At 42.2% G+C, this 23,513-nt stretch overlaps 1 protein-coding gene across 1 annotated transcript in view; it reads right to left on the reverse strand.

Annotated features, from left to right (window-relative positions):
- Positions 1 to 23,513, reverse strand: part of COL25A1 (collagen type XXV alpha 1 chain) — a 344,124-nt gene that overhangs the window by 56,317 nt on the left and 264,294 nt on the right. The window contains exons 10-15 of the mRNA XM_056855865.1: positions 14,838 to 14,882; positions 11,560 to 11,586; positions 9,480 to 9,524; positions 7,088 to 7,120; positions 6,931 to 6,966; positions 3,788 to 3,832 (exon numbers count right to left, since the gene is read on the reverse strand). Coding sequence (XP_056711843.1) covers positions 3,788 to 3,832; positions 6,931 to 6,966; positions 7,088 to 7,120; positions 9,480 to 9,524; positions 11,560 to 11,586; positions 14,838 to 14,882 — 231 coding nt within the window. The remainder of the gene's footprint in view (positions 1 to 3,787; positions 3,833 to 6,930; positions 6,967 to 7,087; positions 7,121 to 9,479; positions 9,525 to 11,559; positions 11,587 to 14,837; positions 14,883 to 23,513) is intronic.

Below are 23,513 nucleotides of genomic sequence, written 5' to 3' on the forward strand. Positions count from 1 at the left end.
AATGGTAGGTCTATTGTAGCTGTGAGAGACAGAATAACAACAGGAAAACCCCCAGAAACCCAGAAGACAAAAATCAGAGATTGATGTGCATTATAATGAGTGAAATAAGTATTTGATCCCCTATCAACCAGCCGGGTTAGGGTTAGGGTTCTGCTGTCGACAGAAGCAATTAATCCATCAGATTCCAAACCAGCCACCATGACCAAGACCAAAGAGCTGTCCAAGGATGTCAGGGACAAGATTGTAGACCTGCACAAGGCTGGACTGGGCTACAAGACTATTGCCAAGCAGCTTGGTGAGAAGGTGACAACCCTAAACCTAACCCTAACTGTCAACCTCCCTCGGTCTGGGGCTCCATGCAAGATCTCATCTCGTGGAGTTGCAATGATCATGAGAACGGTGATGAAGCAGCCCAGAACTACACGGGGGGAGCTTGTCAATGATCTCAGGGCAGCTGGGACCATAGTCACCATGAAAACAGCTGGTAACACACTACGCCGTGAAGGACTGAGATCTTGCAGAGCCCGCAAGGTCTCCTTGCTCAAGTCAGCACACATGTACAGGCCCGTCTGCAGTTTGCCAATGCACATCTGAATGACCTAGAGGAGAACTGGGTGAAAGTGTTATGGTCAGATGAGACCAAAATCGAGCTCTTTGGCATCAACTCAACTCGCCATGTTTGGAGGAGGAGGAATGCTGCCTACGACCCCAAGAACACCATCCCCACCGTCAAACATGGAGGGGGACATATTATGCTTTGGGGGTGTTTTTCTGCTAAGGGGACAGGACACCTTCACTGCATCGAAGGGACGATGGACGGGACCATGTATCGTCAAATCTTGGGTGAGCACCTCCTTCCTTCAGCCAGGGCATTGAAAATGGGTCGAGGATGGGTATTCCAGCATGACAATGACCCAAAACACTCGGCCAAGGCAACAAAGGAGTGGCTCAAGAAGAAGCACATTAAGGTCCTGAAGTGGCCTAGCCAGTCTCCAGACCTTAATCCCATCGAAAATCTGTGGAGGGAGCTGAAGGTTCGAGTAGCTACACATCAGCCTCGAAATCTTACTGACTTGGAGAGGATCTGCAAAGAGGAGTGGGACAAAATACCTCCTGAGATGTGTGCAAATCTGGTGGCCACCTACAAGAAACGTCTGACCTCCGTAATTGCCAACAAGGGTTTTGCCACCAAGTACTGCAAAGGGATCAAATACTTATTTCACTCATTATAATGCACACCAATCTCTGACTTTTGTCTTCTGGGTTTCTGGGGGTTTTCCTGTTGTTATTCTGTCTCTCACAGCTACAATAGACCTACCATTAAAATTATGGACTGGGCATTTCTTCGTCTGAGGGCAAACGGGCAAATTCAGCAGGGGATCAAATACTTTTTTCCCTCACTGTAATACCAGTAAATGTTGTGAGATTATTTACTAAAAGAACATCGGCCACAATCCAGACTAATGTGCAATTAGATCTATTTAGGCCTATGGCCTCAGGTGTGCCAAACTCTGGATTGTGGTTGTACACTTCAGTGAAGGCAACATCCCAACCCTAGTACATAGCAACAGTTTCCACTCAAAACTTTGAGAATGTATTCCATATAATGATCCCAAAATGTATGCCAAAGGAGCCCAAGACCTGAGCATAATGGATGCGTAAGATGCCACGGATCTCAAGCTGTGCACCCCTGGAAGCCAGATTCCAGCGCCTTAATTCCCTGCATCACAGGGAGCTGGCCAAAAGAGGGAGCCACAGGTATATCGACTCAACTAGCTGCATCTTCTTGGGTGCTATCAAAGCAGCTGGCTGCAAAAGAGAACTACAGACACAGTAAACTTCCATTTTGCTTACTTAAAAGTTAATAACAAATACCCCTTTCGTACATTTTAAGTTATCTACTCCAGCTTATTTAATTTACTCCAGTTCTCTCTCGTGTATGGACCACGTTCCTGCAAAACTATCTGCCTGTAACCGATTTTATTCACTGTCCTCTATTGCTGCCATGCTTTCTCTGTTGTCTAATTCTGCTTGTGGGAGGGAATATACCAAAATCGAACACCTAAGCAAAGAAAATGGAGAAAAGTCATTTTTACCTTTCTGCTTTGAAACTCCAACCATGGTCTGCCTTCTAACTATAGCTTGCATCTCTACCAAGGCACAGACAGGAGGAGGACGTTGTGCTGTATATGTTCGAGAGCAGTCTTAGATCAAGGAAAGGTAGATCTACAATGGCAGCCAGGCAGGAATGTAAATCTTGAAACAAACAATAGATGGGGCGGGGCTGTGATTCAGTGGTAAAGCATCTCCAGTTAAAGGAACCAGGCAAGTAGGTGATGTGAAAGACCTCTGCCTGAGACCCTGGAGAGTCACTGTTGGTCTGAGCAGACAATACTGACTTTGATGGACAATACTGACTTTGAGGGTATGATTCAGTATAAGGCAGTTTCATGTGTTCATGTGTGACAAATGGTCTGTCTTAGTACAGTGCGGCTTCACATAAGTGTGGCTTGTTTGTTTCAAGATTTACATTCCTGCCTGGCTGCCATTGTAAATCTACCTTTCCTTGATCTAAGACTGGTCTCGAACTTATGCAGCACGACATCCTCTCCTGTCTATGCCTTGTTGTGGTAGAGATGTAAACTACAGTTAGATAGCAGGGGCCATGATTTGAGTTTCAAAGCAGAAAGGTAAAAATGACTTTTCTCCATTTTTCTGGTGGTTGGTGAGCTGCATATATGGCATCTCCCTTCCTTGGACATTATTAGAGCCTAGGTCATCCGCCAGGCAAAGCGGGGGCTTGGCAATCTAACCTAAAATGGAGAATGTTATTTTAATTTGAGGGTTTTCGTTAATTTATTTATCTATTTAAGAATTATATATCCCATAGTTTTAGATGCTGTATCTTTTAATTCCATTTGTAATTGGTATGGATATTTTAATGGCTTTGCCATATTCATAAATCTGATTAGCAGTCATATATAAAGTTCGCTGCTTAAAACTGGATCATGGAAATTAGATTATTATTTTTCTTTTTTCTTTTAATATTTAGTGAATTTTAGTTTATTAAATATTAGTCAAGAATTTTAACCAGGTATTGTCTTTTTTAAATCTATGTAATCTTTTATCTCATGGATAGATGATACAAATGTTTTACTGGCATATGCCGTATCAATAAATCTGATTCCTACGTTAAAGCCTAAAATGCTTTGCTTTATATCATAACACAAGGCACAATCAATTAAGCAGGTGTAAAGTGCATCATAGGATTTCACACAGACAAAGCAATATTCTAAGCTTGATTTTCTGCTCATTTCTTGAATGAAATGATAAAGCACATTCACAAACAGTATTCTTATAATTTTTCTGATTTGTGACCATGTTACTTGTGTGTATACGTATTTTTAAAATAAATAAAATTGTCTAGGTCTTTAAGATATTTACTTATTCAGCTCTTACAGTAATGAATTACCAAGCTAAACACCTACCATCGCAAATGCATAATTAACTGAAGCGTTAATTAAATAATGTATCACCTTTTCCATTTTCTTTATCTGTTAAGGTTTTCAGGAGTCTGGCTGTAACAGTGTGTATTAATCCTTTCCTTATTTTACAGAAAATATATGAATTTCTCATTCATCCACATATGGTGATACTTTGTTCAACCCTCTTAAATTTTAAAGGTTTCAAGGATATTTAAATGTCTTCCAGTTCACAAGCTTATCACCTTTCTCATATTAATTTCACACATAAAACATCATCACATGAATGATATCTCTGTATCTACCTTAATACCAGGTAGTCCAGGAAGCCCAGGGAGTCCAGGTTCACCCTGTAAAGTGAAATTGTATAGAATTAGAAGGCAATACTAAAGCAGCCAGAAAAATAATGACACTGATGTTTGAGTACTTTATTGTCTTTTTATTGATTGTTAGCTGTTTCAATGGTCTTACTGGGCATGAAAAGGCTAAAAGAAGAGTTGGTTTTCATACCCTGCTTTTCTCTACTGTCTGCCATCTCAGCCCCCACAACAAGCACCTTGTGAGGTAGGTGGGGCTGAGTTCTGAGAGAACTATGACTAGCCCAAGGACACCCAGAAGGCTTCATATGGAGGAGTGGGGAATCAAACTCGGTTCTCCAGATTAGAGTCCACTGCTCTTAACCGCTAGACCACTACAAACATTTTAATAACCAGCTAAAATCCATCCAAGTTCATGCAGTATTACTTTTTACGACCCCGATTCGGCCCACTAAAAATAATTTTATTTTAAAAAACAATTAAAGCAAAACAAATATTTTATTATCTGCTTAACCTTAGAAGAACTAAAGGTTGTGCCCTTCTCACGCAGAGACGGCATTCCACTGAAGGATCCATGGGTGCCCATTTATGAAGTTTTTTGTTGCTAGGAGGCTTATACAGGACTTATTGTTGGCAGAGTAATTAACACAGCAAAGGTGCACAACCTGACTAAAGTATAGATAAAGATTTATTCAGGAACTAACATACTTGATAGTAAAGAGGAGAGACAGAGATAGTGTCCTAACTACATCATAAGCTAAGAGAGAGAGGGAGAGAGAGAGAGAGAGACTAACAGCTCATTCCTGAGCTGCCAGCGTGTGGAGACGGCAGGGAAGAGGTGCAGCCGCGCCTCCTCCTAAGCCATTTCCCACACGCCAGAACGAAAAAAGCCTTGAAAAGGCTTTTTTTTATTTTCAATGGGGCTAAAAGCCCCATTGAAAACAGCGAGGCTGCACCTGCTAAAAAGCAGGCACAGCATTGTTGTTCTGGCTGCCGGCGGCCACGGCCAAAAGGACATAGGGAGCTGCCTAACAGCAGCTCCGCCCCCCCGCCCTGCCCCGGGAATGCCCCGGGAATGCCCCCCCCCACGCCGGCGTGGCAATTCTATGCCGTGGCCTGCTCCATGGAGAGGCTGTGCTGGCGAAGGGGCAAGGTGTGGCTCCCTTGCCGCCAGCGCCAGTGGAACTGCCCTTGCCGCCAGCATAAGTGCATCCTAATGTGTGATTAGACGCACTTACACTGGTGGCGAGGTCACGCCGCCTCCTATGAGGACTCGCCCCCCCTCAGGAATGGGCTATAAGAGTGGAACCTCTGAGAAGGAGGAGGATATTGACCTAAGAATAACAATCTAGAAACCGTCAAGGAATGACCCTGAGCAGGAGAAAAGGTGCTTTCTAACTTCCCTCTTTCTGCCCCTTGCAAGGTTTTCTTCTCTTCTTTGTACACCAGACATGGCTTATTCCAACACATATAACTAGTGCATGGTGCTTGCTTTTCCTATTTATTTTGGTTACATGGTTTCAAGCACTACTACACAAAGCCATCATCTCATCAAACTCTAAATCAATGTGGATTTCATGGCTGTGGATTTTTTTTTAAAAAAACCACTGTTTCATCCATTTAGTCAATTGTGAATGTAACGGAGAGAGAGCCACAACATTGACACTACGTCTCTAGTGGTTATTCCCTGCTTGGTGAAAAAGCAACAACCGAGAATATGATTCAAACATCTTAGACTCCACAGGACACTCAATACACAATTGGAATGGTTTCGTAGATTAGTTCATCTAAAAGTATTTAATTAGCCTTTCTAATTAAAAGTGGATCTTATTAACAAATTCATTTTGCATATCAAAACAGGTTTTTAAAATAAGTATTTGTTACAAATCATTACCACAACCATTTTTGAAGACAAGGATTTTAGCTGAAATTCCCACCAGTATCTCCGATTTTAGCAGGTGTCTGGACCCAGTGATGAGGCAGTCTTTAAATCTAAACTTTGGGTTAGGAAAGGCCTAACTGCATAGATGCAACTCCGAAACTCTCCAAAGATCAAGGAATCAATTCTGCTAGGATTAGTTTGCTAGGATTAAATCTCTAAAAGATTTGTCCTGAGGATTCTGAATAGCTCACATAGAAACTAAATATACACCTTCCTACATTGATGCTTTTGGGGGTCTTTGTGATATTCTGTCTGTGGTGGTAGAAAGTGCCGTCAAGTCACAGCTGACGTACGGCAAACCCATATGGTTTTCAAGGCAAGAAATATTCGGAGGTGGTTTGCCATTGCTTGTCTTTGTGTGGGCTGAGAGAGTTCTGAGAGAACTGTGGCTGACCCAAGGTCACCCAGCAGGCTTCATGTGGAGAAGTGGAGAATCGAACCCAGTTTACCAGATTAGAATCTGCCAGTCTTAACCACTACACCACACTGTCTACCAATCTCCAGATTTTAGTGTCTGTATCTGGTGCCAGCCCTGACCTGGATGGCCCAGGCTAGCCTGATCTCGACAGATCTCAGAAGCTAAACATGGTCAGCCCTGGTTAGTATTTGGATGGGAGGCCACCAAGGAATACCAAGGTTGCTGTGCTGAGGAAGGCACTGGCAAACCATCTCTGTTAGTCTCTTGCCATGAAAACCCCAAAAGGGGTCGCCATAAGTCGGCTGCAACTTGACGGCACTTTACACACATCTGGTGCCAAAACCAGAACAAGATTATTTTGGTGTACCAGTTTCACTGCTATGTAACTTTCTGCTTCAGAGGGTACCAGAGGGACTCAACGTTTTTGCTGGACAGTTAAGGTATTTGTAGAGTGTTTGGCTTGTGAATTTCCACTGCTGTCAATTTCTGCTTTTTCTGATAGAAGCATATTTTTTCATCAGCTGGCTAACTTTTTGGTTAATTTGTTTTATGCATTATACATTTTATATCTGCTGTAATTGGACCCATGAATCATGAAGGGCAAGGAATAAATTAATAAATGTTGATGTTGACAAGATAGCATGTGTCAGAGTTTTTTAAAGCTATCAATTATGGTGAAGTACATGTGGTAATAAATGTTATAATTGTTCATACTGCTGGGTTCCATGACTTTCACCATAAGGAAAGGCATTGTTTGGAAAACTGTGTTACCTTTTGTCCCGGTCGGCCTGATTCTCCAGGTTCCCCCTACAATTAAGAAACAAATTATGAAATTCAATATTACAACACAGGGGAACAAACATCAACAAACAATGGGCTACTATTGGCACTGAGTGTCAAAACTAAGTAATTATCACTTCTACTTTACCTTTATTCCTGCAGCAGAAGACCCCGGATCACCCTGATAATAAAATCCAGGGAAACACAATGATTATTGCATATGCGAAAATTAATCGGAGAGTCAACAGCTTAGTAAACACTGGTAACCATGGTGCAACCAAGGTGAATGAATATGTAAAGCAGCATTCCTTGATTGTGGGACCACAGATGAGAAGGCAATATTAGTCAAGAGCACAAGTCAAGGAACAAATGCAGATGAAGAAACTTCTTCAGCTGCATCGAACAGAAGCATTTAATGATGCTCAGTCTGTAAAAAAAATAGCATTAGAAATGGGAGAAGTTGGACTGTCATGCGCTTTTTACCAATATAAGTGCTACAATTTAAAAGCCTATGTCAAAACATCATGCCTGATCCCTTTGAAAAACAACTTATCCTGGCAATAATTGGGGTTTATGCGTCAAAACCCATAAATTAACAAACAGAAAGAACACTATAACCATCAATTTATCTTAAATCAAGACCTGCTAGAATGGTTGAAGTTCAACATGGTATTTATCTTGTCAACTTAAATCTAGCTAGACATCACAAATGCCAGGATGAGACTGTGTTCATATACATTCACACAAGAATATGTTTTGCTCCAATGGAGCACCTGCCTTTCAGATCACCTCTCCCTGCATTTGGTCCGTTAATTCGACAGAACTAAAAATTCTGGAAATATCTAACTCAACAACAAACCTTCAAAAAAGTCAGCATGATGAAGTTGAAGAAAACTGAATTTGAATGCAGAAGCAAACATGTTATGTGGTTTCAGCTCAGAAATACCTAAAATTGATTTGCTCTAACACTACCACTATACAAAAACAAAGACACCTAATGCGCAGTGAAATTCAGTTGTATTTCATGTGTTCATAATTTATTTGGAGTTTGTTTCTAATGCTATCCTAGGAGCTTGGGGCAGAGAAGGGAGCGGGAGTCACTGTCTCGTTTCATCTTCACAGAACCGTGAGGCAGACTAATAGTGCCATCCAAAGCAGAGATCCACATTTCTAAGTCAATTCAAGTCAATGGGCTTAGGGTGGCAATGCAATAGGGACTTAGTGACCGAAGAAAATCCTTTTTCAAAAATGAGGGGAAAGAATGGACTGTACCATTATAAACTCAAGGAAAAGATTGTTTTTCAGCGTTCCCCTACATTAATAACTCCCTGAAAATGACAAATTAGCACCCAGCAAGCGAAGTACTACACTGCAATTTTTCTCCTTGATGTTCTAATTTTGTATTTGTAGGAAGTTTCCACATGAGGGAGCATAAAAAATGTGACATGCCCACTTGCAGCCTGAAGTGGTACATACCAGTTTACCTCCCCAGAATGATATCACCAAATTCTACTCCCTGTCTAGAACAGGCTTTAGAATCTTTCAAAAGGGGTCTAGACAAATTAATGGAAGTTAAGTCTATCAATCATTATTAACTGTGATTCCTAGATGAGACCTCCACGTTTGGAGGTACTATTCCACTAAAAACAGACTCTGGAAAACATAAGAACATGAGAAGAGCCCTGCTGTATTAGATGAGCAGTCAAGCATCTTATTTCACACAGTGGCCAAACAGTTGTCTTGGAGGGCCAACGAACAGAAGGAGGAGGAGGAGGAAGAGGAGGAGTTGGTTTTTATACCCTGCTTTTCTCTACCTTTAAGGAGTCTCAAAGCGGCTTGCACCCATCTTCCCCTCCCCTCCCCACAACAGACACCTTATGAGGTAGGTGAGGCTGAAAGAGTTCTGAGAGAACTGTGACTGGCCCGAGGTCACCCAGCAGGCTTCATGTGGAGGAGTGGGGAAACATACCCGGTTCACCAGATTAAAGTCCGACGCTCATGTGGAGGAGGGGGCAATCAAACCCTGTTCTCCAGATTAGAGTTCACCACTACACCACCCTGGTACGTAAGCCAAAGCCCTCACAGATGTTTGGGTTTTACAGGTTTACTGCCTCTGAATATGGAGGTTCCTTTGATGCAGCATGACAAATAGCCACTGACGGACCTATCCTCCATGAAATCGAACCCTCTTTTAAAGCCATCTATGTTTATGGCCATCAGTATATCCACTAGCAGCAAATTCCACAACTTAATTACTTATTGAGTAAAGAAGTTTTTTTCCCCTCGCCTGTATCTATTGCCCATCTACTAGTATTATGGGAGAGGGAGAAAAAGTTCCCTCTATCCACTTTTTCTATCCCATGCCTAATTTTGTAAACCTGTGTCATGGTTCCCCTTAGTTGTATTTGTTCTAGCCTGAAAAGTCCAGACCCTTTGGTCTGGGAAAGGTACTTTTCCCAGCTCTGAGTTACATGGGGTTGAGGATGTAACTATTGCTACTATAGAGACATCTTTTTGGCACTTTGCAGTATGAACTGTACCTTCTCTCCTGCATCGCCCTTTGGCCCAGCTTCTCCTGGATCACCCTAAAAATTAAAATAAAGAATAAAGTATTTATAGTGTGTTTTGATTCACCAGCAACCACAATTAAAATCCATAAACATGTATTAGTGTTTTTTTTTAATTATGTTTGTTTTTTACGATACTATAACTTTAGAGCAGAGAAAAATGAAAAATGGTAATTGAATAGAGAAATTATAGACTGCAATAAACCAGGACTATATGAATAAATGTAAAGGCTTACAGTTGTGCCAGTTGTTTAAAAAGCTTGTATCACCCATCTCCCAATAGAGTAATCAAATCCACTCAAAAAGATTTATAATGGAAAGGAGGGTCCCATAACTAAAATGTCTTCATTTACAAAAGTAATAAACAAGTGACATTTTTCTTGAAAAGTACTGTGCTTACAAAAGCCAGCAGACAATCTTATCTGATACTGACTTTTCCATGAGAGCAATTTCCGGAACACACTGGTAAGATGAAGCAAATGGACCTGCAGTTTTCCACTGCAAAGCAATTTCATTCTGAGCAGCAATCACAGTTGGTTTGCCTGCCAGGCAAACCCAGCTTAAGACACCACCTTTTATTGAGAGCTGCAGCAACGGCTGCTGCCTCCTTCTGCGCTAATGCCCAGGTAGTCAAGTTGTAGAAGCACAGGCACCACTACAGGGCCCTGTTGGGGAGGGGCTGTGGCTCAGTGGTAGAGCATCTGCTTGGCATGCAGAAGGTCCCAAGTTCAATCCTCGGCAGCTCCAGTTAAAGGGACTAGGCACGTAGGTGATGTGAAAGACCTCTGCCTGAGACCCTGGAGAGCCGCTGCCGGTCTGAGTAGGCAATACTGACTTTGATGGACCAAGGGTCTGATTCAGTAGACGGCAGCTACATGTGTTCATGTGTCTTCTCTCATCTGGCAATGGGACAGCTCTGGAAAACATACTGTCAGATCTCCCTCAAAGCAGACAGCTGTCCTAAGTTGTGAGGTGTCAGATCTCCCCCCAAAAAGGATGTCTGTGATAGTAAGTGACATTTATGTCATATCCAGCACTCGTAACAATTGAGTTTTACACCCCTGGAAGATTCAAAAAATACAGCATCAATAGCTAGTTGGCAACCATTAAACAACCATGCAACATGTTGTTATGTCACAATTCTTAGCTTTCCGCTTTTTATTTTTCTCGAGTTTGTGAATGGAAACCTTGACCTCAGCATCAGCTTAACTCTAGAGAATGCAAATGCTACTATAAAATGGAAAATGTTAATAAAACAATAACTTTTTGCGGTATCTGAACATTACTTCAGTTAATAATATCTTGAGGGTAGTATACTAATGCCTTGGGGCCCATTCAAGCCTCCTCCATTTGCTCTGAAGTGCTATTCTTAAGCGGTAGTATTTACACAGATTTTGTTCTCGTTTCTTTGACAGATATCTGACCCAAAGATAAGCTGGATAACATAGCCATCTGTTATTTAATGTTGAAGCCTTCTGGAGAAAGAGGTATGCAGGCTTTTTGTCTTCTGTGCTTTCATCAAAATGTAATTTCAACTCTCTGTTTCTGCAACTGACTATTCTCACCAGTGTCGTCCTCTTCTCAAGAATGTACCAAGTACAGGACATCTGAACTGGCATTTGCTGAAGCCCCAAGTTCCAGAATAAAAATGATTTGACGGGCCACAGTGCTGCAACTAATCTGCATGCTTTACAATGCAATTTGAAGAACAGTTACACCTGTATGCCCACTGAACTAGGACAGCACTATTTAGTGGCAAATTACAACTGCAAGGTTTGTTTCTTCCCTTTCTTTTTGATCCTTCAGAATTTTTGTGATGAAATACTGTGGAATTAAAAAAAATAAAAATCAAGTCCCAGATATGATCCCAGGATCATGTAAAAACTACTTTGGTTGCTGCTTCAGAATATTTAAAATTGGTTTCCGAAGTGAATCAGAATCAGAATCATTTATTGCGGCATTGCGCCAATAAAAATTAAGATGGTTTCCGAAGTGGTGTCAAGCCATTCTTGGTTTGCTGTGTGTGTGTGTTTAAAGCAAGTGTGGAGCTCACCCTTTCTCCCCGATGTCCAGGGTCACCCTAATTGAAAGAAACAGCAGAAACAAAATAGGAGGATCATTAATGTTTCCAAAGCCCAGATGGCTTTGGAAATTCTACCTATGAGAGCACCATTAAAATAAATCTAAAGAAAGACATTGCACATTTTTAACTACATCAAGTCACATTGAATAACTATAAATTTCATCAATCACGATTCAACAATTAATCAGTTTTTTGTGTGTGTGCTATATGTAGGGCGTGGACCAGGATTGCCACATTCATTGCCTACTTAAGTTGGCAGACCTGAAAAAGGATAATATAGCTGAAGCTAAAGGTTCCAGCAACTTGGCCTCAATGAATAATTCATCAAAGCGGCTGATAGAGACATGCCGCTATGTCAGTCAGAACTGAAAATATTCAGATAATACTGTGCCATAGGAATATGCTAGAACTTTAATGATTTGAACATATAGTTCTGTGTAACACAGACCTCTTGGCTTGAGAGCTCCTTGTAGCATAAAATACTACTAGGAGAAGGCACTGCTATCTGTTGAAGCAGAAGGAGACACTCTTCTTTGAGAGACACATTCTTTGACAAGTGCTGTATGCATTTTTACGTATGTATTTATTAAAATGTTTATATCCCACTTTTCCTCATGGCTCAAAGTGACTTACAAATCATGAAGTAATGGTACTCTGTCGTGGTATAAATATAGAGAAATCGAAACTATACCTCTACATCTCAGTTTGTTGACATTGTAACTTGAACCTGTGTCCTTCAATACTTCCTTCAATACCTCTTACTGGCAGTGTCAATTCTCTAACAAACTGTCTGGTGTTTCTGAACAAAGCAGATACATTTACAGACCCTGTCTTGCTTATCTGTTTCTCTAGCCCTATTAATGTGTTAGTGAACAGGCCAATGCACATACCAGAAGAAGAAAAGGAACACTGGCCCCATTGAACCCCTCCTCCCTCCTCCCCATTGACCCCCTCCTCCCTGACCTCAGGGTCATGGTTTGTGTGCATATAGGGTCTGTGCACACATGCAACAAATGCACATAAGAAGGATTAGGGTTGCCAACCACCAGGTACCAGCTGGAGATCTCCTGCTATTACAATTGATCTCCAGCCAATAGAGATCAGTTCACCTGGAGAAAATGGCCGCTTTGGCAATTGGTCTCTATGGCATTGAAGTCCTTCCCCTCCCCAAACCCCGTTCTCCTCAGGCTCCGCCCCCAAAATCTCCCACCAGTGGCGAAGAGGGACTTGGCAACCCTAAGAAGGATCCGGACCAGCATGCGAGGTCCTGCTTCCATTCTACATGCATTCACCCTATACACCTGATATGGCATGAATTCAGGAATCACTTATAACTGTTTGCATGAAGCTTGAATCCTGGGAGCCTTCGAACTTGAACTTCCACCTCTGTACACTCCCTCCACCTACAGTTCTGATAATAAATATCTTAACCTCATTTTTCAAATGTTTAAAGTGAAATAATAAGTCACATTAAGATTAAAAAATTTTTGTCTGTGATGGGCATAAACACAGCCTATATCAATAAAACATATACTTTCTATACAGGGCATACTAACAGGCCCCACTTGTGCTGGCCCTGGTGCTCAAGCCATTCCATGTTCCCACCAGCACATCTCAGCCTTAGCTATTGTGCTGGGCCAGCAAAAAGGTTAATTGTTATCTGTTCCTTATGCCCTTTCTATATCAATCAGTCAATCATGCTCAAATGCTCCCTCACACCTGCCATCCCCCTCCTTCCTTTTGGCTCAGAACATTAGAGATTCCTGGCTTGCAAAGCCTTCATTCAAAGAGTACTAGAATCTCCCCAAAACTGGGATTCTAAACCATATGAGGAGGAAACCAACTCCAATATGCCCAGGTCCCTACCTTCACAGCAAATCAGAGTTTGATCAATGGCATCACAAACTAGGAAGCTTTCGATACCATTCCATGTGGCAGGGGAGGTGAGAAGGAGCATGGAAGCATGAGAACAAGTTACATCTGTGCATATTACAAGCAGAGGTTTATTTATGATGTTTGAATGTGGCCACGGCTGCTTCTCTCTGAGGGGAAGAACCTCAGCTGGGTATAATCCCATAGAGTCCCCCCCTCCAAAGCAGCCATTTTCTCCAGGGGAACTGATCTTGGAGATCAATTGTAATTTCAGGAGATCTCCAGGTGCTACCTAGAGGTTGGCAATCCTCTCCTGGTTGTTAGTGCGCAATTTATAAAAAGGATTTCTTTGATTGATACAAGACTGATTTGATTCATAATATTGCACATGAAATAAAACTTGACTGATGAATAAACAGACAGCATGAGGAATAAAGATAGAGAAGGATGCCTTATTTTTTGGAGGAACTGGCTGGTGAACATGTGGGTAGTTTAGGATTCCAAAACAATGAGAGGTGGCCCAGCTTACATCCATGTTTTTAAAATCTGGCACACGACTCAAGATCTTTAGAATCCAATGTGCAAAAGCTTAGACTTGCTGCTGTTTAAATTACTGACTAGCACATTGATAAGCAACTTTTCATTCTTGGAACACAACTGACAGCTCATCTTGCACAAGTTTAGTTACTTTACCTCATTCAAATCCCATTTGATGGTGACTGATTTCTTGGCAATGCTAAATGCTGTGGAAACTAATTAAGCATTAAGCATCATCATTTAGATTCTGAAGTGAGAAATGACAGTTCCCCAAAAGCCTATGTTTTTTCCTGATGGACAGAGAGCAACACAGTCCTTTTAACATTTTTCCCGATTAGCTGTCAATAGCTACACATATTCTGTTGAGGGACAGATGTGCATTTGAGAAACACTGGCACAGCTGAAACAGTCAGACAAGGTCAAGTCATGCCATTAACTGAAATGGTGGAAGGGCAGCAGAAGAATGCATATGGCCACTTTCCTCGGTCAAACTAAGCCCCAATTTTGTTTTAGCCCTTGCATGGTACTCCTGCCAGCTTAGAGTATTTTACTAATCCTCGGGCTCAAGGTGTAAAGTAGTTTTTGTATGAATAGATGCCTTACACATAAGGATACATTTTGACCCAACCCAGACAGCATATAATATAGGGTACAATAATGAGCTGAGTTGGCTGTGGATGCTGCAGACTTGGGTTCAAGTCCTTGAACTCAACTATGAAGCTCAGTAGGAACAGTTGTTCTCAGTGACACACAGGGGTTGTTGTGAAGAAAAAAAGAGGTAAAACCCATTGTTTTATACACAAAAATAAGAAAAACCAATAAGAATTTTCTCCACTAACCTTAAGCCCAGGAAATCCTCTCTCTCCCATTACACCAGGTTCACCCTAAAACGACATAAAGGAAAAATGATGATGAACGATGTCATAGACCAGTGACAAATAAAGTTCAGGAAAATGCCATATACCACAATGACAACAAAAATGGATACCACTGAAGCCACTATGATCACTATAACCACTGTTAAACTGGTATTAGAAATGGACCAAACCAGATTTGCACTGGGAATTCCATATCTGGAGGCACACACACACAACGATTTTAAAAAGTCAATTATTAGGTGCAGAGGGGCCCAACTCAGATTGGAGCTATGATACATGGGGGGGGGGCGTTAAAAAATTATTCTCACATGACAGCTCCCCGGGGCTGTTTCAGGTAAGGAAAATGGTGTGACAGGAATGCTACACTATAGATTATTTTAATTAAAAGTGTGACAGGACGTGAGAGGAATTTTTAGAGTTTCCTAAGAGCCAAACGAAATGTGACAGCATCCCTATGTCTACCACAGGGATGCCTCTGCCATTTTAGGGATGAAATTCTCTCTGTTTACAAAAGCAGTGGGCCTGATCTTGACCAGGACTGTGGCATGGATACGAAAACATATTGTTCTGGTTCATCTCCATAAATGACAGCCCTTCCCACGGTGAAAGTGTTTCCCCTGCTCTCACCTTGACACTCCCAACACAAACATGCAGCTCAATGAGGCCTGAATATGTCCCAGGAATGTTGAGAGGTGAAAGTTTGTTAATGGAATTTGTTGGGGGGGGGCAATCTTTCTCCTCTTCCTCAAGAGTCTTTAGCCTGATTAAATGTGATACTGTCAAGACAAAATATTTACACTTGGAAAGCATGTTTAGTTAGCACACCAGAAGGCCTTTGTAGACCAGGCATCTAGCTGTTTTGCAGAGGAGGTAGCTCATGTGATGGGAGACTGCGGCTCAGTGGTAGAGCATCTGCTTGGCATGCAGAAGGTTCCAGGTTCAATCCCCGCCATCTCCAGTTAAAGGGACTAGGCAAGTAGGTGATGTGAAAGACCCCTGCCTGAGACCCTGGAGAACTGCTGCAGGTCTGAGTAGACAATACTGACTTTGATGGACCAAGGGTCTGATTCAGTATAAAAGGGCAAGAGTCCAGTAGCACCTTAAAGACTAACAAAAATATTTTCTGGTAGGGTATGAGCTTTCGTGAGCCACAGCTCACTTCTTCAGAAAGCTCATACCCTACCAGAAAATATTTTTGTTAGTCTTTAAGGTGCTACTGGACTCTTGCCCTTTTTGACTACTACAAACAGACTAACACGGCTACCCACTGTGAATTATGATTCAGTATAAGGCAGCTTCATGTGTTCATCTCTTGCTTTACCAGCATCATTTTTAAATTAAGCATGAGAGGTTATAGAATCCTGGAGGGGGATTTCTAAATTATTGTCCTTTTCTGTTATTCCAGCTTCTGTGACAAAAAGGCAAACATTTCAAAACCACATAAACACTTGCTTCACTTTTTTAAAAAAGAGGAAACATCCCTCCGAATGGACTATCGACACAACACATCTTTCAGGACACAATATGGTTCCTATGAAATTCATAGCCTTTCTTTAGTAACTGATTATATCATCCTAATCCCAGAAAGGAAAAGTCTGGCGGAACAGCTATATGTTTCAGTCACTAAAAAGTAATCCATTTTAAGATTGAGTAACTAGGGAGTTTGCCTATTCCTCAACTTAATCAAGCTTGATTTTACTGTAGACTATATAAGCAAGTCAGGGCCCTAAAGCCGTTCTTTACACATGTTCTCCCTCCACACACCCATACTTCATTTCTTCAAGGTGGTGTAAAATTACCTTTTCAACTTGCTTTTCATCTCCCTTCCCCACCTGCCACCAAACTTTAAATTGCTTGTTTTAAGGTTGGGAAGCGTGGCTTGGCCCACTCACCAAGTGACAAGTCTTTTCAACAATACTCAGCTGACCTACAAAACCTGTCTGAGAATTTGTGAGCTATAAGCAGTCTTTCTTCCTTTTGATTTCTACATTTAATAAACTGCATTATAAGTAGTCTAATTTATACAAACACAGAGACATTCTATTAAAACATAAAAGGAAGGAGTGTATCTAGTGAGATAAGTAATACTTAAAGAATAAATTTTCATGCGCAGTAAAATAAATAAACATGGAAGGGCAACACTAAATTTGAGCATCTGCATACTCCAAATCTACTGGTAGGGCTGTCAATTCGGTTCGGCCCGAACTGAAAATCAGCCGAATTTCCCTTGATTCGGCGGTTTTTAGTTCGGACGGATCCGAACTCAAAACTGGCGGGCAACCGGGGGGGCCGAATTCAGCGAGTTCGGGAGTTCGGCGAATAAATTCGGCCAATTCGGCAGTCAGTAAGCAGCATAACCATCAGTAAGCAGCATTCTCCTCCCCCGGCCAATCGGTGGCCAAGCTGGGTCTTCTTCTGGCCAATCAGTCAGGATTGAGTGCTGGAGGAATCAGCTGATGTGCGGCCGGCCGGGGAAAGAGAGAGAGAGAGGGAAATCCTCATGTGTGTGTGAGGGGGTGCTTGTGCACATTCGCTCCTTTCCGTGGCTGCAGGGGGCGCATTTTTTGGGGTACCGACCCCAAACTTTCAGGGGATATTCAGACAGGTTTTTTTAAGAGACCACCCAAGTTTTGTAAACATTGGGTCAGGGGGTCCCGAGATATGGGCTCCCCCCTTTTTTCTTTCCATGGCTGCAGAGGGCGCATTTTTGGGTGTGCCGACCCCAAACTTTCAGCGGAGCATCAGACTAGGCTTCTTAAGATACCCCCCAGTTTTGTAAACATTGGGTCAGGGGCCCCAGAGATATGGGCTCCACCCCTTTTTCCTCTCCCCCCTTTTCCATTTTCGTGGCTGCAGGGGGCGCTTTTTTGGGGGTTCAGCCCCCAAACTTTTGTCATAGCTTCAGAGAATCCCTCTTAAGAGACCACCCAAGTTTTGTAAAGATGGGTTCAGTGGGGGCTGAAATATTGGCTCCCCCCCTTTTCTCTTTCCATGGCTGCAGGGGGCGCATTTTTGGGTGTGCCGATCCCAGACTTTCGGCGGAGCTTCAGTCAAGGCTTTTTAAGAGACCACCCAAGTTTTGTAAACATTGGGTCAGGGCCCCCCGAGATATGGGCTTTCCCCTTTCCCCTATTGGGATGAATGGATCACCCTCGAGAGATGCATACATATGGATCTTATATTGGATACAAATGGAATCATATTGGATTACCCAGCCTCCCAGCCCCTCCTGCTGGAACAGAAGACAGCCACAGTAAGACCCCTTTGGGGGCTTTAATCTATATTTTTTCTTTTATGTGTGTGTGTGTGGGGGGGAAAGCAGAGTCTGTGTGTGTGTGTGGGGAGGGAGCAGTTTCTGTGGGTGGGGGGGGGAAGCCAAAGGGGGCTTTTGCCGGTTCTGCCTGGGGTGTGTGTTCCCCCTCCAGTCTCTCTCTCCCTGGTTTGAGGGGGGGCTTCATTTTTATTCTTCAGGTTTTTCCTCATTCATAAGATCAGTTAGGTTATTGATGCTTGCTCAAAACTGGTTTTCAAATGGTGACTTAAAGAATGCATCTGCCTGGTCCCAAGTCCAATGCAAAAGGAGACATTCCACCCCCTCCTGCTCATTATGCATAGCTAGCTGCCTCTGTCCCTTTCCATGGTATGCAAACTCCCAGGTGTCAGGTGTTGCTATGCACTGTTGCAAAGGTTTTGCATTGCGTGCTTGTGTTGCTTTGCAGTTGTATTGTTTTGCAAAATTCTTCACACCTGCCCCGCCCTTTGCATATTTGCAAAGGGGTTGCTCTGCAGTTGTGTTGCTTTGCAAAGTTCTTAGCACCTGCCCCGCCCTTGCTCTCATCAGCTGTTTGTCGGGCCGGGAGCTTTGTGCGTGGGCGGCAAGCTCTGCGGAGAGATCCACATTAAGGGTGGGGGGGACCCCTTTCAGGGCCCATATCTCAGCCCCCCCTGACCCAATCTTTACAAAACTTGGGGAGTCTTTCAATATACGTCCTTTGAAGCTCTGCTGAAAGTTTGGGACCTCTAAGCCCAAAAATGCCCCCCCCAGAGCCGCGGAAAGGCGCGGTTGTGTTTTTAATGGCTTTATTCGGCCGAATTTTTTTCCCGAACTTTGAATTCCCGCCGAATTGAACGGATCCGAAGTGGGGGAGTTTGGACTTCGGCACGTACCGAACCCACAAGGGCCAAATTCGGCCGAATCCGAACTGTACCGAATTTTTTTTTTTTTGACAGCCCTATCTACTGGCACATTTTAACAGAATATAAATATTTTGGTGGTTTATCTGGTTGTTACAAAGCAAGCAATCATATTTCTTAAATTATATTAGCTTATTTCAGAAATGTATATTCCACTTCTACTAGGGTTGCCAACTTCCAAGTGGTGGCTAGAGATCTCCTGGTATTACGTCTGATCTCCAGGCAGCAGTGATAAGTTCATCTGGAGAAAATGGCCACTTTGGAAGGTGAACTCATTGGCATTATACCCCATTGAAGTCCCTCCCCTCCCCAAACCCCGCCATTCTCAGGATCCACCCCCACAATTTCCAAGTATTCCCAACCTGGAGCTGGCAACCTTAACTTCAACTATATATAGCAGATTACAAAAATAGCAAAATACCACAAAGCATAAAACATAAATTTTAAAAGAATTAAACTATTTTTGATATTTGTTTGTTGCAAGGGAAATTCAATCATATTGTTTGAAACAGCAGAAATAATTCTACTGTTAGTTCTTCATCTCTTAGGAACCTTCTAAATGTTAACAGTCACCAAAACAACTTTAAAGTTCTTCTCTATAAGAGATTCAGCATACCCAAGGGTGGCAAAAACCTAGGGCTACAGGTATCCACCTCCAACAAGAGACCTCTCACTAGGATTGCCTACCTCCAGGTGGTAGCTGGAGATCTCCTGGGAATACAACTGATCTCCAGGTGACAGAAATCAGTTCACCTGGAGAAAATGGCCACTTTGGAAGGTGGAGTCTATGGCATTAAATACCACTGAAGTCCCTCCCCTCCCCAAATCCGATCCACCTCAAGCTCCATCCCCCAAATCTCCAGGCATTTTCCAATCTAGAGCTGACAACCCTACCTCTCACCTGAGGCCTCCATTCCCTGCAGCCAATGGGGCAGCAGGGGGGAAATGGGGGGTAGAAATGGGGGGGGGGAATCGACACTCTGTCACCATAATGTTTTAGTGTGGACTTGGTTTCTATATGGTCACACAATGGAAGTGATGATGGAGTATGGACTTTCGCTAGAGCCTATAGGACATTTCCAGAATAACAGTTTGATGTTTCTTTTCAAGAAACTTTTGTATTCCATTGTCTATAGCAAATAGCAGCAAAACTGTGAGCTTGAGACTGGAATGATTAGCCAGCCGCCCACAGCAACCTTCATTTTCAATTCATAATGTCTGCTTTTTGAAACCATAAACAGTGATTCCTCTAAAGGCCTCAACTGTAGGTTAAGACTGCTGCAGAGGAACAGACGTCTGCAATGGACAATGGGAGAATTAAGCCAGGCAGTAAAGTTATTCCAGCTTCATTTGACATCACATCTTGCATAACAATACACTACATCTCACAAAAACTGGCAGAACCTTGGCTTCCTACCCTATCTGAAGGATTAAACTTCTGGCAGCAAAACTTTGCCTAGAAATACTGAACGGCTGCCAGGCACAGAAGGCGAATATTTAAAAAGAACACCTGTGTGAGCACATTATTAACTCTTCTGCGTCAGTATAAATTATGGCCCTGATCCTTGGGTTGTAATCTATATAACATGTGAGTAGCCTACTGGCAGTGGCTGTTTGTGCATGAGACTGGAGGATGCCTGACACCAGTTCCAAGGCACAAACTGCTCTATGCTTTTGAGACTGTAATAACTAAAAACAGAACAATCTCAGCACAGTAACTGGAAACAAAGAACATTTATAATTTTGTTTTTTAGAAACTGCAGCACTGACTATAAATCCTGGTATGCTGATCTTATTATTTGTTTATTTACCTCATTAATACCTTCCCTGTGCCCACAGTGGGGTCCCGAAACTTCTCACATGGTTCTCCTCTCCTCCATTTTATCCTCATGACAACCCTGCACAGTAGGTTGGCTGATAGTGTGTATTGACGGCAGAGGGAGGAACTGAACCCGGGTCTCCTAGATCCTACTCAGACACCTAACCACTATTCCACATTGGTGTAGAATTGTAGAAAAATTTAAAATAAATAAAGTAAACATATGCGACCCTATCTCAAGGAATAAATTCACTATTAAAACGAACAGAAGTCTTTAAGAAAAAATTATTCTGAAACTGAAATAAAATCATTTGATTGTCCATCTAAATCTCTGCGTTTGCAGCAGAATTTATTTCAGTAGTGTGATGACGCGCATATCTATTTTTTCTCTCTCTCAACCAAACTAGTCCAAACAACATGAAAATGCACTGACACCTTTATGAGAAGTAAATAACCACTCAAGAGAGTTTTTGAATTATGAACTGAAAATATATTATAGGGTATTAATAACAGGAAAAGGCGAAACAAAAAGACATGAAATATCTTTGAACTATAAATATTCTGTATGGCTCTATCATTGATTTTATTAATTCTGAACTGTATTAAGTGTGAGCAGGTTTTTGGGAAAGTACAAATATTTCATCTTATTGGTTGTGAGATGAAATATTTTTCCTTCAGTGAATGATTATGGCTTGGATCCAGATGACCATTCCCATGGGTGGAAGGATTTCTTCCCATGTAACACACCTTCCTCTGCCTGCTGAAATCCAAAATCCCCCCCCCCAATGCTGCTTCCCCCAGGATCAGCATTTCAGGGAACATTTTGGTGGGGAAGGGGAAATGACAAAATTGTGCTCTGGGCAAAGATCCTTCTGCCCACAGAAAAGCTGGGCTGGATCCAAGCTGATGCTTGTCTCTTATGTAAGATTGTATTTTAAAATAACAGGGAAACAAATCTGGATTTATTTGATCAGTGCTAACAGACTGGAATGAAGAGCCCAGCAGTGCCGGGGAGGAAGAGGTACAAATTTAATAAACAAACAAATGTATAGAATCAGGCAGTAAGATATCTTTGTTCCCTTTCGTTACAACAAATGCTAAGATTCGCTTATGGAATTCATTACCACAAGATGTAGTGATAGCTTTGCTTTGCTGAGTGTAAAACAGGTTGGTACCATGGCCAACAACTTTTATCAGCTGCATCTGGTTCACCAACTCTCTCCTTATCTATTCATTCAAATAGTTATACGCTACCTTTCCTTTTGGCTCCAATCTAAGAAGCCTTCGTCCATCTTGTGGCTTTTCCATTGGAGGGAGATCCAGTTCAGTTGGAAGAACATTCCTTAGGCTGGACGAAGGCTACTTGAAGGATGCTTGGATCCACTCTAGTGGGAACATGTTTCGCCCATTTTGAAACAGCTACACAGGCAACCAGTTTGTTTCTCACTTCAGTTCAAGGTTCTGGTTATATGACCTGTAGAGCTCTTCATGGCCTGGGCCCACATATCTGAAGGATTGACCCTTTTCATGTGTTCCCATGTGCCAAGTGCAGTGTATAGGCTACTGCCTGCTGGCATCAAGCAGAGGCTGGACCTTTTCCATCTTGGCTCCCACTCTGGAGAACGAGCTCACTGAAGCAATGAGGGGAACCCCTCATTGGAGATACTGAAGAGGCGAGAGAGTATGTCAATGCGGTTCTGGCCAAACAGACACTCTTCAGCATGCTTTGTTTAGCTGTGACTTGCTCAGCGAGGCTAGAGACAGATGGATAAAGCCTTTTATCCAGGAATCTGTCTCCAAATTGGACAATTTGAGGGTTATTTTAGCAGGGGTGGATTTTAATACTACATTGGCAGTTGCCAAATTTCTTTCCCAGACAATTAAGATTAAAAAATATATTAATTTCTTTATGGGCTAGTTAGATACTTTTTCTTTTTTCTTTTTTGATTTCAGTGTGACATTATTCAGGGCCGAATTGGCCATGTGAACAATATCATTAAAGTAAGTAAAGATACTGAAGAGGCACTGCAAGTCTTGCTTGTTTGCCAGGGCTTTTGATGGGGTATAAACAGCGCACATCTTTCGGTGAGGGAAAGGAGGTATTTGGGGTTTTATCTCCTTTTAATCTGTAATGTTTTAATTATTACCTCTATGTCACCTTCAGCTAAAAGACAAGACTACAAATATTTTAACAAATAAATAATAAATCAATTAGATTGTTCTAATAAAGGACAGGATAAAATAATGAAGACTGGGCTAATTGTGTGCTATCAGCAATGATTCTGAAAGAAGCCGGGGTCCAGATAGCCCCAAATGCTTATGACTGTACTCAAAGATTTACACCAGTTTATCTTTTTAGCAGGACCTTCCTACATCATGGAGTGCTATTTTGGAAGGCTGTGACAACCACTACTGATAAAAGGAAGGTTGAATCAACTGTGCAGAAAGATATTGCAGAGTGGACCGTTTTCCCCATCATGGCTGGGATCTGGGTCTAGCTGTGACTCCAAGTTTGGCAAGTTGCAGGGAAGAAAGGTGGAATAAAATGAAGGAACAAAGTGATTAAGATGGATTTCTGTGTTTTTCTATGTGTAATGGTGCACTTGAGAGAATCTGAGCAGAAA

The sequence above is a fragment of the Euleptes europaea genome, chromosome 9, assembly GCF_029931775.1.
Source record: "Euleptes europaea isolate rEulEur1 chromosome 9, rEulEur1.hap1, whole genome shotgun sequence".
NCBI lineage: Eukaryota > Metazoa > Chordata > Lepidosauria > Squamata > Sphaerodactylidae > Euleptes > Euleptes europaea.